Source organism: Bombus flavifrons, chromosome 1, assembly GCF_040668555.2.
Source record: "Bombus flavifrons isolate JBK064 chromosome 1, iyBomFlav1_principal, whole genome shotgun sequence".
In the NCBI taxonomy this organism is placed as follows: Eukaryota; Metazoa; Arthropoda; class Insecta; order Hymenoptera; family Apidae; genus Bombus; species Bombus flavifrons.
This window is the reverse complement of record NC_138442.1, coordinates 21,270,956-21,287,114: the sequence shown is the minus strand read 5'-3', so window position 1 is coordinate 21,287,114 and position 16,159 is coordinate 21,270,956. Positions and strand designations below refer to the sequence as shown.

Genomic DNA, 16,159 nt, shown 5'->3' with positions numbered 1-16,159 from the left:
AGGGACGACGACGTCTCGTACGTGCGTGTTAATAGATACAGCAATTGAAAATGTACCGACGATTCGCCGTGGTGCACAATATACTGAGATTCGAGCATAAAAATGTGTTTCTCGCAGTATTGGAAAAATGTATATGGCGGACGAAACGATTCGATGGAAAAGGGAAATAATTCTCGCGAGACGATCGTTAGAGGTACGTTATTTTTTTTTTTTTTTTTCTTCATTTGGAATTCGGTATGACCATGCACGAGCAAAAAAACATCCCTAATGGTACGGGGAATCACGGAAATTTGAATTTCAAGCGCAGATACGACGGAATACGTTAATGCGCGCGTGTTATAAATAACGCTACGCTATAAGCATTTGCATTTTTATTGTAATAGTTGGAAAATTCGTTCGTCGTTCCGACTTGGAACTTTTCCGGCGTTCATTGATATTTAAAGCAACAGAGAATAAACGAGGTTCGAGAAACGCCCGTCCTTATATACGTTTCGAAAATTTATTCGGTCTAAACCTCTTCCAAATTACGCGAACTTGTTTTTCGTAAATTCTGTTCATTTGAAACTATCGAATAAACGTATTACACATACGTAATAAATTATTTCCTTTTCATTTAAAATACGTATTTTGGAATTTTATCGCACTTCATATTCATATTTAATTTCTTTTTTTATTCGCTTCTCTGATCCAAAATGATGCGCTTCTCTCGTCTAAAACACAGCCCACCTCTCGGCAGAGCTCTGAATATTTCATTATTTTCATAATATTATTTAATATATGGTATCGTTCTAAGTTTTCCAATTTAAAATCTAGTATATTCAGCATATTCGCTGTTGCTTCTAGTTAATTTCAAATAAATTTGTAAAGCGCATCTTAGCAGCTATTAAAAATTAAGTACCAGCCAACAATACAGAAAGCTAAAAAAAATAATATTGCGTCGATAGATAGGGAACGATAATTCGTAAAAGTGGAATAATGAAAAAACCGACGGAATTTAGGAAACGATCTAATAAAAACTTCTATAATCCGTGAATCTTTTTCGATAAAAATCTACTGTATTTTTGAAATCAACGACACGACGTTGATTTCTCCACGATATTCGGAGCTATGATCAAACGATTGTTTAATAATACTTCCATGACAGTATCGACTGCCGCGAAAATCGCGGCGGAAAATTCGTGCACTGGCCACGTTTTCATAATCCTCTTACATTTCCAGTTAACTGGGTCGATGGAAATTATACGTCGTTGTGTTTGCACCTGTTATGGCGAACGGAAAAATAAATCGAAACCCTCTGACAAACATTGACGAAACTGGTGGTAGATAAATAACAATTATCCGCTTATGGAAAGTACCAACACTCTCTCTCTCTCTCTCTCTCTCTCTCTCTCTCTCTCTCTCTTACTCTCTCTTCATTTTATACGTTAAAACGCGTTGCATGATATCGAGTGTACATTGTACGTACATACATATTAGCGTGAACATTGCTCGTTGTTAATAACGTTAGGGCACGTTGGTGAATAACGTTTATTCATTCAACTCGTTGTTAACTAACAGTGAATATACACGCCGAAGATTACAGTTCCCGAACAAATATTTGAAAATCTCGATGTTTATTAAAACCACTGCGATGCATTAAAAATTCTGCGTCGTAATGTTTATCTGTTGTATATTAAAGAGGAGGCTCACGAAGTAAAACCTTGGGAACTTCAAGTAAACTCTCCTACTTACTTGTAAGAAATTTATACTGATATTATCATTCAGTGATTAGAAAATTAGAAATCTTTTTTTCCGAGTATCAATTTCTACCAACTTCTCTGTATCTATCTTTTCATACGAATGCAGGGTATAAATGGTATTCCAAATGTGTAGTTTATTTGTATCTTCGTTCAAACAATTTTCGAGGAGACAAGTTTCTTTGAATGTAAATGACGAGAAAAATGATTGAAAAGTGTTATTCGAAATAATCGCCCTTTGCCTTCGTATTACGCTCGCAAGCGATACAATAAATCACCCAATTATTTCCCACATATTGTTACCATGTACGTAGTTGTTGAGAATTTTGGATCTTGATAGCCGAAATAATGGTATAGGAACACTAAATTTATATTTAGAATTAATATTAGAATAATTATATATTTATTTGATGGACGATTTCTAAGATATTTATCGATACATACTTGCACGCGCCTCAGCACTTTCTTCCATACCCGACTGTTAACCGACTGAACAGTTTACATTCATCTGTTTTCGCACATACCTCCACACACCGATATTCACATACAAGTATTTCTACTACGCATCTAACCTAGCTAGTACATAAAATTATATACTGGGTGGTTGGTAACTGGTGGTACAAACGGAAAGGGGGTGATTCTACGCGAAAAAAGAAGTCGAAAATATAGAATAAAAATTTAACAATTTAGAAATTTAAAAAATTAAAAAAATAACGTCAATCGAGACAACGATCTACAGTGAGATCCGTTATAACGAGACGCGATAAAGTGGACGCGTACCGAGCGAAAATTCAAAGTCGATTTTCTCGAAAACAAAGCCTCGAACGAAAAATTTTTATTCTATATTTTCGACGTCTTTTTTCGTGTAGAATCACCCCCTTTCCGTTTGTACCACCAGTTACCAACCACCCTGTATATATCTCAATAGTAGCTACTTCCACGAGTTATTCAAATTTCCACGAAAAATTCTATAGGTTACATCTCTTAAATTTACCTTCAATTGCTAAGACTTTATTATAACATCTTCGATACTTTCATTGGCTTTTCTGGAAATATTAAAAGTGCAAATACAAAACGTATGCCGATCTCATTCGGATTAGTAAAATTAACTATATTTAGATTACTTGAATCTTTATTCCACGTTGCATCACGGAACGAATAACCGAAAGAAATTTCCAACGCGATCTTAATCAATGTCTAACTGAGCTTGATGTTCGATAATTTTAATGGAACACGCGTTGACGAGGTTATCCTATAGAAAATTCTATCGAATTATCGAGAGAAGGGTTATCCCTGGTGATCCAAAGCACGAACGATCACCTCTGTCGGATTTGCATGTTTAATGCAATCATGCTAATCGATGAAAAAGTTTCCGCGGAACAAGAAAGGGATGAGGTAGGCGGAACGAGGGAAGAACGAAGGGAAAAGGATTATAAGAAGGACGCGGACGGGCTTTTTCGAGGGTGGTAAGCATCCTGTAACCGGGTGGAACGTCGAAGCGCGCGAAAACTTTTCAGAATATTTGCGTTACAGCGGGGGCTTGTGCGCCGGCTGTGGCAACGAGCAATATTTAAATTCATGGCAATCAGATCCGATTGAAAAGTTCAACGTGACCCCGAACTTTGCCGTAGTTATCGTCATGGGACGTGAAAGAAATGAAGAAGAACCATAGAACTTGTGGTTTGCCGTGTATCAGCGACGCGATAAAGACTCGGGTTAAAGCATCGAATGACAAAAGATCCACTCGATTTTTCTTCAGTTGCAACGGCTTCTTGCGACTGCTGGATTACGGGTAATCTTCTTGAATTTTGTACAAAATTCTTGTAAAAAAGAGAATTCGTTTCCTTGAGAAACGTGTTAATTATAGTTTGATTTGTTATTTGATGATTTGTAAAGGTGAAAATGAGGTCTATGAAAAATATATAACATATACATATTATTTTATTCGTGAACATTCTTCTAACTCTACCATTTTCAAATTTCTGTGAGTTTCTTACGAGTAAGACATTTTTTGATAAAAGAAAAATACGTACAGAATTAATCATTTTTCCAATTTTTAATGAAATCAATGCAACTTTGCGGAATGAACGTCGTTGCAAATATCAGGAATCGAATTTAATAGTTGAATTTACATCAAAATATTTGGTATTTGTTCGTGTATCAGTAAAGCTATTAAATGAATATTTATTTCAGGAAGCGTTCGAGATACTCGTACAAGTTTCTAAACCAAATTACCGTAATAATTTATGATATTGATTGAAACGTCTATAAATACGGTTGCACATTTTAAAATCATATTGGGGAACTGCTACATTAATATTTGTATGAATGCGATCGTCGTTCATACCGTGATAATTCCTTCCGCATTTTAAATCCACCTACACTTTCGATGTAATCGATGTTACTCACCCAAAAGCTAGCGAAATCGTATTACCAAGCAAAAGGTGAAATCGAATTTAAGACGAGATGATTGAAATCAGACGAGAACGATTCATCCAAGTATACTGGAATCCAATCCTCTTAATGGAAATAGATTTAAAAACTAGCGTTGAAAGCAAATTTCCATACGTAGATCCAAAACATTATCCATTTACGCATTAATTCTAAGAAAAATATTCGCCAGGAAACTCTAGTTTGGTGCGATTTATACGTTTTATATCTTAAAAAAGAATCGTTTTTAAAGTAAAACTGAAAAAAGATAGAATTTGAAGTTCTACGAAAATAATCTCTTTCTTAAAAAATTACTTTTCTTCCGACGTTTTCCTCTTAGGAGAACGAAGCAGATCAATATCAATATGGAAAATTTTGTATTATGTGTATATCTATATATATTATATCTAATAAATTAGCAAATTAATAAGTCCCGTGATAAATCATATTTTTCTAGTATGTCAGAAAATTGTAAAGAAAATCGAAGTTTAAAATAACACACGGTATTTTAATTTTGCCAAAATATTGCAATATCGTATTAAACGATATCCTGATATCCAAAATTTTCACCAACGAAAGGCTCAATTGCACGTGATTATCCCAGCAACGAAAATATTTTTATGTTTGGTGGGCGGCGAGAGCGAGTGAAGTAGAGCCTAACGTCATCGGGATGAGAATATAAGAGAGAAAATGTAATATCCACGGTGAAGTTCTAGTTTTAATTTTACGGCAGAGAAACTGGATTGAAAAATCTCGGATTCTCGATTGGAGAGCCAGATTCATGATTCTAGCGAGAAATATAACGAAGAGTAATGAGAAATAAAAGAGATGATCCGTCGTTGGTGCGGTTTTAACGCTGAGAACGAAATAATGGAATGTACGAGCCGGGATATACACGTTGGCCAAATGAATAATACCCAAATCAGCAGAGCTTGAGAAGTATCAGAGAAAGCCATTATCGAATACGCTGAGTTTGTTAACAAGCACGGTGTAAGGTTCATCTTTTGTTCTTCTTTTTCGTGGAATCGATCGCGCAACACCTCGATGAAAAACGACCAGACTAATTAAAATACTCGATAAGAGGATCCCGAGTAAAATTACACTCGTTGAAGCGGACATAATTTTAATTCATCCTAAGAATCGAATGCACTTATAGATTTTATATTAAAAATTGTCCACAAAGTATAAATAGTCAATTATTTCATAATTATTTGGTTGACGGTACTTCCTTGAATAATAAAGATACAATACATTTGCGAAAGTGTACAAGTAACGAGTTATAGGTTACCAGAGCAAATAAATTTTCTTACATGGTAGTAAGAAGTTCGGTAATAAAATAAATAAAGTTTTACACATACAAATAAATTTTATAAATTAATTAGCTTATTGCGTCTTATTCGACGTTGGATTATAAAAACAGACAGCTTACGCAATAGAGCTCCATAACCTATACTTGTCACTTGTCAATTCATTATTATAGGCTAGTAAATCATTGTATCAGATTTTCCAACTTACCATATACGCTAGCAGAAGTTTACAATTTGTCGTAAAGATATTGTATCCCTGCATAGATTCCAAAAATGAAAGGAGCTTGCTGTTAAACATTCTCTCTGATCACTCGCACTCTCACAAAATAATCCAAGAACACAACATTCACCACACACATTCTACGCTACGAGAGGAATACAGTACAGTAAGTAAAATCTCCAATACGTCAATTCACCGGAAAATTAGATAACAAAACCACGACAGAATCAATTCAAATACCAGGTTTGTGTCTCATTGACGCAGTCAAAGCGCGGTTACATACACTAAACTTAACCTCACCCACAAACAACCTCAAAGTCAACTGAGAAAGTTAATTTGTCGCGTAAGCTGTATGCACAGTCCGCCTGAAACATACACACATGTAACAACAAAGTAAATTTAAAACAGGCAAACAGGTACGGATTAAGCGGTAGCTATGGGAGAATACAGCCCCGAACCTTGCTATTCAAGAGGAATACATTTTAATCTACGACTGTAATGAGTAATTCGTTTATCTTTAGACAGATTAAAAAGAGAACGATTGTTTTTTAAAAGTGCATACTATAAAATTTTAAATGTAACTTATTACGAAATAAATGTTATATCATATTTACTAATATGATATAACTCATAATTGAATTATATTATAATACAAATAATATAAGTTTATTTCGTTTTAACTCTCTGTCTGCTCCCCCATTTTTCTCCAAAGAATGCCTCTGTTGAGTCAACAGTCCCAGGTCTAAAAAATTTTAATCCGTTCCTGTAGTCAAAAACTTTAACCGCCATTGCACCTCGCGCTAATTTATCAGAGTGAAGTTAACGCACATACAGCGCGAGAATCGAATTCGAAGCCGAATGAAATTCGAGCCAAGCCAGCAGTCGAAATTCGTTCGGTCCAACGGTCAAACCGCGAGAAATTCGTTAGCAGTGAAATACGAGCGGTTTGCACGGAAAAGCGTGAGAAATACGTGCTGCCTTTTCGTAAAGAGTATCGAAAGAGAGTACCTAACGCGTCTGCCAGGAAGAAACAGTAGTAGAAGTAAATGGCGAGTTAAATAAAAGCGTGGAAAGAAGAGGTTGGTCGCTGGTGAAACGTGGTGTTTGCATAATATATGAAAATTTCGAAGACACCCTCTCAAGGAATCATAAGATCGTGAAAAAGAGGGAAGAAAGGAGTCTGTAGCAGGCAGCGAGGAAAAAACGGGACGATGAGCGGGATTGGAAGGTAAGAGGAGTGTTTCATCCCGGAACAGGCTGAATGCGGGTCGAAAGAATAAAGAGGGCTGGCTCGTGAGAGAGGCGACCGGAGTTAGTGAATTTCTGGAATCGTTGGGACGGGTCACACGGTGCTTCGTAGCCTTCAGTCAACTTGTTTCGAAAGTTGTTTCTTATTTATTCATGAATCGCGGCCGTGTAGCTGCAGCCGGAATATACGTAGCAGGAGAAAGATTTTCGTCGCGTTGCATCATTATGGAAATCCATTACAACTGTAACGTCGAATTTCGCGGATTTCCGCGGTAGAATTTCACGCCAATCTAAACGCCTCGCCCCCTTACCACCGGAAAATTCAATTTCCCTCTGGAATCGTCGTGTACCAGCTCTTCGTTAGAAACGCGCTTATTTCTCTTTATTTTATTTCTTTGTTTCGTTTGTTTTTTTTTTTTTTTTTTTGGTAATGCCGATTTTATTTTATTATATTCGAACGAAGGAAACGGGGTGATAAAAATGGCGGCTCGAAAGAAATTGTCCGAAATTACCGATTTTCTGGTTGAAAAATCGTAACGCTCTGATCGATTAATATTTGAAAATAAAAAAATCGTTGGTTTTATAGCGAAAATTTTATTGTAATATATTTTTGGACATATCGTAATGTGTATACTGTATACTTTCGGTTACTGATAAATATGTAAGACGTAATTTTGTGAAAATTCAGTAAATCTGGTAAGAAAGCATAATTCTGCTTAATGTGTGAGAGTTTAATTATTTAGTAGAGAGTGTTAGTGACACGTAATTACAGAGGATTATTTAGAATCCTCTGCGAGATAATGAAGTATTCTCTAAGTTGTTGTCTAACTCAATTAGCCTCGTTATCTCGTTTCATTTTGCGCTCAAAATTCAGAGTAATATTAAACGTGGCAATAAATGTGAAATATGTGGATATATTCCGGAGAATATTCTGTACCAACCTAATCGTAATATACTATATGATAATTATCAGTTTCAATTTCGTTACTTATTACTATGCGATAATAACAAAAACGAAAAATTCAACATCGGTAGAATAAACTAATTATTGCTATATTACTGAAATACAATGAGTATTATACTTAACTACTAATGGATAAAAATTTCACTTAAAACGATCGATTTCTTTTGGTTCGATGAGCGAAAACGACAAAATTTTCCGATTAAACCGAAAGAGGAAAAAAGTACGAAATTACTAGCGTTTGCGATTTTCTACGCTCGAGACGATCAAAGTAAAATTAATCCCGACTTGCTGTAGCTCGTGTCCCCAAAACAGAAATTCGGGTCGTCGGGAAGGGTATGCAAACGCGACGAGAACCCAAGTCAAGACCCATCAAGATGCGCGTCACGTCGAAGGGCTTAATTTCGCGAAACGCTCGAAAAGTCGGTAAGCATGAATAATCGTGATGTCAGGGCCGTTGGTTGTCGGCCACGGCGACTTTACGTTGGCCACGGGCAACCCCGAAACCAGGTAAACCATCCATTACGGATCATTATCGAGTCTTGATTTATAATCCCCTTCGAGCGACTAGGATCCTAGATCAGCTTTCGCTGCTTTATCACGAAACCTGTAAATCCGTCTGCTTAACGTCCTGGCGCGCGGCATACGAGCGGATCCTTGGATTGTCGATAGTTTCGGTTTCAACCCCGCGTTTTCCAAAGGTTTACATAGAATTACGCAACGATACGCGTTTCTATTTACTTTCTACCTTGGATATTTAGCATTTCGTTCAGTTCCTTTTCTACGCCGCGGTTCGTAATACGATGGCGTTCTGTATAGGTTGAGTTACGTAGTTTTAACGAGTTGCAACTGCCGACTGGTTAAAAATGGAGAAACAATAGAACAAGAGGAGGATGGTTTAACGATATAATAAAGTTTATCTTTCTGCAAGTTGTACTCTTTTTTTCTTTCGTTGGTGCAACGATGAGTTTGCAAAGTGAAAACACCGCTCGTCGAAACTGCATATTCTTTCGAGTAAGTTGCGACACGAGCGAAAATGCAAAATGTACGAGTTTTCGCTCGCAAAAGCGCGCCGCTTTTAATATCGCTGACACGTTTCGTGGAAACGAATAAAACGGTGAATGTGTTTGTTTATTTAGATGAAAATTGTTTCTTTCAAAAGTTCATACACTGAGAATTTTTCTCTTATTCTAATTTCCTGATTTATATTCTCGGGTCCCCCGTTATACGAGATTAATAATCCTTTGCGAACAGACTATAGCGCCAGCGTGGCCGTAATCATTTGTCAACACATCAATTAATCACTTTCTGAAAATAGATTAATTTATTATGTTTCTAATGCCGCGGAATCATCCATTATAATTTATTACTCGATCGAGACACGACCATCCCCCAGGATCCGATCCTCTAAATTCTATATTTAACGAACGGACAGACCAGCTACGAAATCGATTTGTACGCGGATCAACGATGGCTCGACTGGAAACAAACTTGATATCCAATAAGCAACCTCGGCAATATCGTGTTAAAATTATTCAAATTTATCTGAAATTAGGTAATGAACTTTTTCATTTCTCGCGACTGGATAATGATCAATAATAAAATGCATAAGCGAACATATCGTGTAATTTACATTTTTGAACGATTATATTTCGTACATATCATTCAGTCTCATACATACATACACACACACACACACACACACATAAATGTAATTGCAGTCCAATGATCTTTCGTTAATTTTTGAGATAGTTTACTCTGTATTCTGAGTCCTGACGTTTTCAGATTAACCAATATTTTTAATGTTTTGATTATTATGATTTTTGCTGCAGATATTTTATTTAGTAACAAAATGTTACTAAATTATACACATTATGCATAGAAAATCAAGCCAGAAAACAGAGATTTTGTGACGATTAGTATAATTTACCGTTCATGTCGAGGAAAAATTTTTACATAAAATCAACACCGTACTATTGGCTTGTAAATACTTCGCAAATTTTCGGTACAAAAGCTATACTTTTCCACGATATGAGGAACACTAAAAATAATTTTAAAAATTTCTATAATTTCAACATGATAAATAACGATACATTTCAACCTGGTGGAAATTTAAAAGAAAATCGTTTAACCGGATCGATGAATAGAACAAGAAGTTAAAGTTGGATCAATGCAATATCGAAGTTTCAGTTGTTTCATCGATCATCTGATAAATTGATCCTCTTACGCTACAAAATTGAACCGGTGAAAACATTTACCTTGCTTCTGTGTAACTCGGTCGGTGCACGATGTAATAAATCGTGAATGCAATACTCGTTCTTGACAGAGGAATTTCGTCGTTCTTGGAAATTACTGCGGCGTCCAAACGAATCCGACATTCCGTCCTATTACGAACATTTTGACGATTCCGGTTCGTTTAACCGAGTACGTCGTCCAAAAGGAAATGTTTCTTTGAGCTTCTTATATATTGAAGAATATTCATCGCGAGATAAGCAAAATTTATTGTAATCTCTTGCGGTCATCTGATATGAAAATTTTGTGAATATTTCGAATAATAATAGATTCCACATTTCGCAGCGTTCAGCATTATTCAAGGAAGGAATGGAGCAATAGAAATTTAGAATTTCATTCGGTTATCTTTATAATTATTTTCATTTCATATGAAATTATTTATAGGTGAAAGGACAATACATTGTACTCACAGTTATACTGTGTTATTGTAACAACGTAAATTGTATAACAAATATTGATCGTATACCGGATGAAGATCTTATTTCCTGTTATTTTCACTGTGTACAGTAGAATAGAAACAAAATAGAACGACAGTAGGCGGATTTTACGCTGCCAAATAAGACAATGTTAGAGCAACGCAAATATAGAATCTTATAATTTTATTAAACGCAAATTCATGCGATTTACGTATTATGGAAAAATTTGAACGGAACTCGACAACCTTGCGGTCGTCAGTTACTCTCGATCTTCCAACAAGTTACTCAAGTTCACTCTTCCGTGTGTTCGAATAAATCATAAATCCTCTGGTTACACAATAGCAACCGAGTTGTACAAACGATCAGTTTTCAACCCCTGTAAACACAGGAATTGTACATCGAGTTTGCATGCAGTTTGGTTTCCTCTGTAAACTATTTGCTCGAGGCGAATTCTTCGCGTTGATCCTAGACTGCTTGCGCAGGTTCACGAAGGTCCTCAGGAAGCGACCTGGGCATTCCATTGTTCGGCTAAGTGTCCCAAACGTTTACAGAATGTCCACGAGATGCCCTATTGTCCGTCTAACCGTCCAGGATGTCTATATGATGTTCCTCGAACGGTATTATGTTGCCCGGGGACACTGCATTACCTCTGTTTATTACGTAACTCTGAAACGCTAAGCTTCATTTAAATACATATGCATATACGCCAGTAGCCGAAGAACATCTACAATATCCGTTTCAATAGAGTCGCACAATAAACGGAGATGTAATTTATCGGTCTATCTGATACAATGGTACACGAAGGGACAAGTCGCTGGTTCATTTCGAATGTGTCTGTTATCATATATTTGTGATGTTACGTATATATATGTCGGAGATGTAGGGACAACGGGCCTTTCTTTTGGAATTTTGGGAAGATACCCGATACTTTGGTCTAAACTGTTCATTATAGCTGTACTTAAATAATAAAACTTAGAAGTAGTTGTTGCGATACGTCCTGATTATGTTTGCCCAAGGTTTGTGACAGTGGGCTTGGGGTCGAGGTGACACAACTGGTCGCCGAACGTAGCCACGGTCACGGGATGAACGTTTTACTTAACAGTAGAAGTAGCAATATCGAGGGATACAAGCTGTATTAACAAACAAGCCCCGGGGCAGGAGCTGTGACGGCTCTACGCGGGTCTGCCTAGTAACGGCGCCTGGAATTTTGTCGATAACCCCGATCAATACGCAATTGACAAGTGTGATCGTGTCAGTCTTTTATTCTTATGATCACCTTGGAGAGTTTACACGCAACGTCTGGTCAGTCAGTCTGAAAGATACCGTGCGTCACGGCTAAGGTCATTTTGAGATTCAAAACATATTCAATTGTACAAAGAGTTATCCCGTTGACCGTGGATTCGTTTGAGCCTAAGAACATTGTCTTTACTTAGTGTCTAATAATCACGTTAAATTGTTAAACCCTGTTAAATCAACACTTGTACATATAATTGAAAATATAAACCTCATTGAACGACAACGATGCCTTGTCCTAACGAAGATACGCAACGCTCCCCTAGAACTAGCGCCAACCCGACAAACCTGACATATATGTGTTCTGGTTTATCATGAAATACAACCATTAAATAATTTCCTAAATTTGAGGTGGAGATAGTGCTACTGCTGGTGCAGAGGTCGAGATAGGTTCTGCTGCTAGTGTAGATGTCGCTGCTAGGGTACTGCTGCTTTTCTTCTCATAAGAATCGTGGAAGAAAAATCGGACTACGGGTGCCGGGATTTAAACCCGGGTTCCGAACTTTCGTAACCTAAGGCGCTAACCACTGCGCTGCCGTCGTTTAACAACGATTGCTGGTCGAGTGCCGCCATACGTTAAAACAAGAAAGACGTAAACGAAACTCGACGTTGACGCGGAAGGAATATGAGACAGGATCTCGCAGAGTTGATCTTTCGTAGGCAAATTGCCTTTTTATCTGCTTCTCAAATTGGATATACGTTTTTGCCTTTCTCTTGAATCGTTCGAAAGTTCTTGGCGAATTGTCGCCTATTTTTAAAATGTTGATATCTTCCCATGCAACAAACTGTTATGGTGACTCGATATCTGTACTTTGTTCGAATATTGTGTAGTGATTTATGCGTCCTCCTTTGCATCTCTATAATAATTCAGAGGCGAACGAACTTATCTAGCTACAGAATTTTTAATAGCCAATTAAATTTCAATTTTGTAATATACGCACGATGAATCCGTTCTATTCGTGTCATAAACGCGAAGAGGTGGAAAAATTAAGTTCAGTATGTTGTTCTGATGCAAATAGGCATCCACTCGTAGTCTCTATACGGAGTTTGAATATGATTCACCCGTTAGAGCCTTGGATTTGCATGTTAAATCATAATTTACCATAGAAGTGATTATATGCATATTTCATTAATTATTAGTCTGCGAATGTTTACTCGCTCGTGGTATAATTTAAATGTGCAAAACTGTATAATATACAGTGTCCATAATGTAGAAAAAGTTTCTTCAGTTGCGCTCATAAAAATTTATCTTTAAAATTTGTCATAAAAATTGCAAAGTAACTTTATGATTACGATATTATAATTTTGCCATAAAATTAATTATACACGCGCGCCAATTAGTTAGTAGACTGTAACGCATCAGGATTATATTCGTACTGTAATGCAAATGCATTTTTAGAGCAGGTTATCCTAAACAAAAGCCCAATTCTTTCTCATAATCCCACATGCTCGTTTCATAGCTGTATCGTTAACCGAAAGCTGGATCGTCCTCTGACAAAAATACCAACATTCCATGACCGCTGACATAGAATAACTTGGGTATTACATACCGGAAATCCACTCCTACATGTGTCGTTTCACGGATTTAATTCCTGCTCTTTCATTTCGCGCGATATGAAGTTCTTGTTCTATATTCCATTGCGAACCTTTGGCAAAAATTCCAGAAAATCTCGAGGTCTTCGTTTATTCCGCTCACCCACAAAACATTGTAAATTTATGCGTGCGTCGTTTTTTCGCTGTTCTTTACGGCACGAAAGTATTGGTTTTTCATGCTAATTTTTCTTTGACGTGTTTTCGTTTAAAGGATTTCCTGAATCGCGGCCTTTTTGTTGCTACGTGGTTAAAACTCCGTATAATTATACTGAATATCAAAGCGTAATTAAAGCGTGTTCATTATAGGAAAACCTCGACGTTCTTTCATATAAATTTCGTCAACAGCTTTTAATCCAATCATGAAGAGGATTTGATGCGAGTGGACAATTTCTAGAGGATTTTAAATATTAAAATTAAACATAAACTTTGTTTATTAAATTTTTCGTAAATATCGAATATTTGCTACTTCCTCGTCGAATGTTTCAATTAAAATTAGGGTTTAAAAGTAAGCTACAAGTTTTGTAAATATATTTATGATAAAATTCGGGATCTTTCGTGTTTATTATTCCAGCAAAACGTTGAAAACGTTCGGATGAAACGAGTATGTTGAAGTTTGTTTCATTTGTATCATTCTGTCACGATGAAAAATGTAGTTAAACCAGCTTTTTATCGATATGCAATTCGAAATATCGGATTTAAATAATATTCTCCTTTATATACTGGAAATTTCGTACATCCTATCGAAAGTTCCAAAAATTGGGAGCACGAAACCAGGCTGAAATAGAAAATTTAGGGCAAGTTGGTCGAAACGTGGCTCTGTTTGTCAAGATTTTGTCAGCGTTTATCCCTGCGTCGTTGGAACTCGTTTAATTAAGCAGAAATTAAGGGAATGACCTTTAAACATTCCTCACGGCGATTTGAGCTTCGTTCCATATGCATAGAGCTTCGTTGCGCTCTTGAAAAATTCATAAGAACTCCACGCGGCCAAAATTATTCTATGCTATAAATTCCGCGCGTTTTAATTTTACGACTGCGGCACGTAAACGGTTTCAATTTCTTCCTTTTGCTTCCGTTCATATCGATCGTGGGAAAGATAAACAATTTCTGGAAATTGTTTATGCAAATATATCTATGTGGAAATTTAAGATTCCAGAGACTTTACTGTAACGATTTCATTCGTGTCGATACGATACATATAATTACACAATTAAAAAATACGCGTTAATCGCACAATACCGAGTGCGGCAAACTTTTATTTTGCCGAGAAAGTTTTTTAGAAATGTGCAACTTTGATCGATCTTGTTAAACTACCGATTATTACACAACCTACGCTGTTCACAAAGTCGAAGGATCATCAAATTAATATTTGAAAAGTGAGTTTAACTTTTGATCTGAGAAATAATTGCTTTAGTGACCGTTTTAAACTTGATTCTTCGAAAGTTTAATTGCTTTGGTTATTTCAACAATTCCAAGCTCCTTTTTCTCTCATTCGACAAATTTTACGTAAACTCTTCTATCCTCTTGAAGCCAATATTACTTTTTTAATGGAAATAAGCGGGGATAGGAATAACTGATTTTTCTTTCCCCTAATAATTTCTGTAATTACCACGAAGCGTTGGTTAAACGAGTAATTCATTCTAATCTGCATCGGCAACTCAATTTCAAAAAGTCGCCAGAGATCGCATTGCTCGCGATTTCTATTATCCGTAACCCGGTTGAATTTAGATTAGTCGCTAATCAAATTCATTTCCGAAAATTTCGTTCCATCCGTGGAATAATCTGCCCGCCTACTCGTTCGATTTTCCAATTCGGCTGTGATACTTGCGAATAGAGGAAACTGTAATTGCTTTTCTTCGGACGGAAACCCTTCTGGTTTCCCAGCGTTTTATTTTACATGCGTGAACGTGACTTCATTTCCCGATGAATGATTTACTTTTAAAAAGAAATCGTTAGTTTTCTACCATCGAAATTCTTTGGATTTTTGACATCAGGTGCAAACAAAAACGTGCTTTCCGTTTTCCCTGCTAAATGAAATTTCATAATTTCTTCTTTTTTCTTTAATCAATAACGAAACATAATATTTACGGTTATCGATTTCAAAGTTGTTAGCCACGCAGCGAATCGCAAAACGAGACGAGAGTGTAATACGAACTATGGTGGAAATTATCGCGAACAGAGAAAACTCGGACACCTCGATACTCCTTCGTTGGTGAATTTCAGAGGCAGAAAACGAGAGATTGAATTAATGAAATTACTTGGAGGAGAAACGGTCAAACTGCGATACCATTTCTTTGCTTCTAGTTTCTTCAAAATATTCATTTCTTAATGAAACCATTAATTAATTTCGACCAACCGCTCGGAAAACTTTGATGCTTTTTTTATTGGAAAATTACTCGACTAAATTAAAGACAAGACCGCGCAAAAACTCGCAACATTTTAACCCCTGTATAGAGAGTCGTTTTACAATTGATGGAGCAGCTCGAATAAAAATGCATCGGATCGTAAACTGTGATTACGTCCTTTCTGTTCCTTTATATTTAAAAGAAAGGTATTCGCTTGGCAACTTAGGTAGAAATGGCTGGGTGTGTTCGTTTAATATTTCACTGTAAATTGTTATTGCCTTCGCGTAACATTAAAAGTTTCCTGTTGTTCTACAATTTTAT

The 16,159-nt window shown here is 36.4% G+C and overlaps 2 protein-coding genes across 4 annotated transcripts in view; one reads left to right on the top strand and one right to left on the bottom strand.

The window, feature by feature from the left end:
- The window catches only part of LOC138181441 (uncharacterized), a 208,517-nt gene extending 202,481 nt beyond the window's left edge, over window positions 1-6,036 (bottom strand). The window contains exon 1 of one of the 2 annotated variants that reach the window (XM_069116228.1): window positions 5,682-6,036. In XM_069116228.1, coding sequence (XP_068972329.1) covers window positions 5,682-5,771 — 90 coding nt within the window. In that variant the 5' untranslated portion in view covers window positions 5,772-6,036. The remainder of the gene's footprint in view (window positions 1-5,681) is intronic. The other variant, XM_069116264.1, reaches the window with a different exon arrangement.
- The window catches only part of LOC138181415 (dipeptidase 1), a 247,882-nt gene that overhangs the window by 7,500 nt on the left and 224,223 nt on the right, over window positions 1-16,159 (top strand). The gene's annotated exons all lie outside the window — the stretch shown is intronic.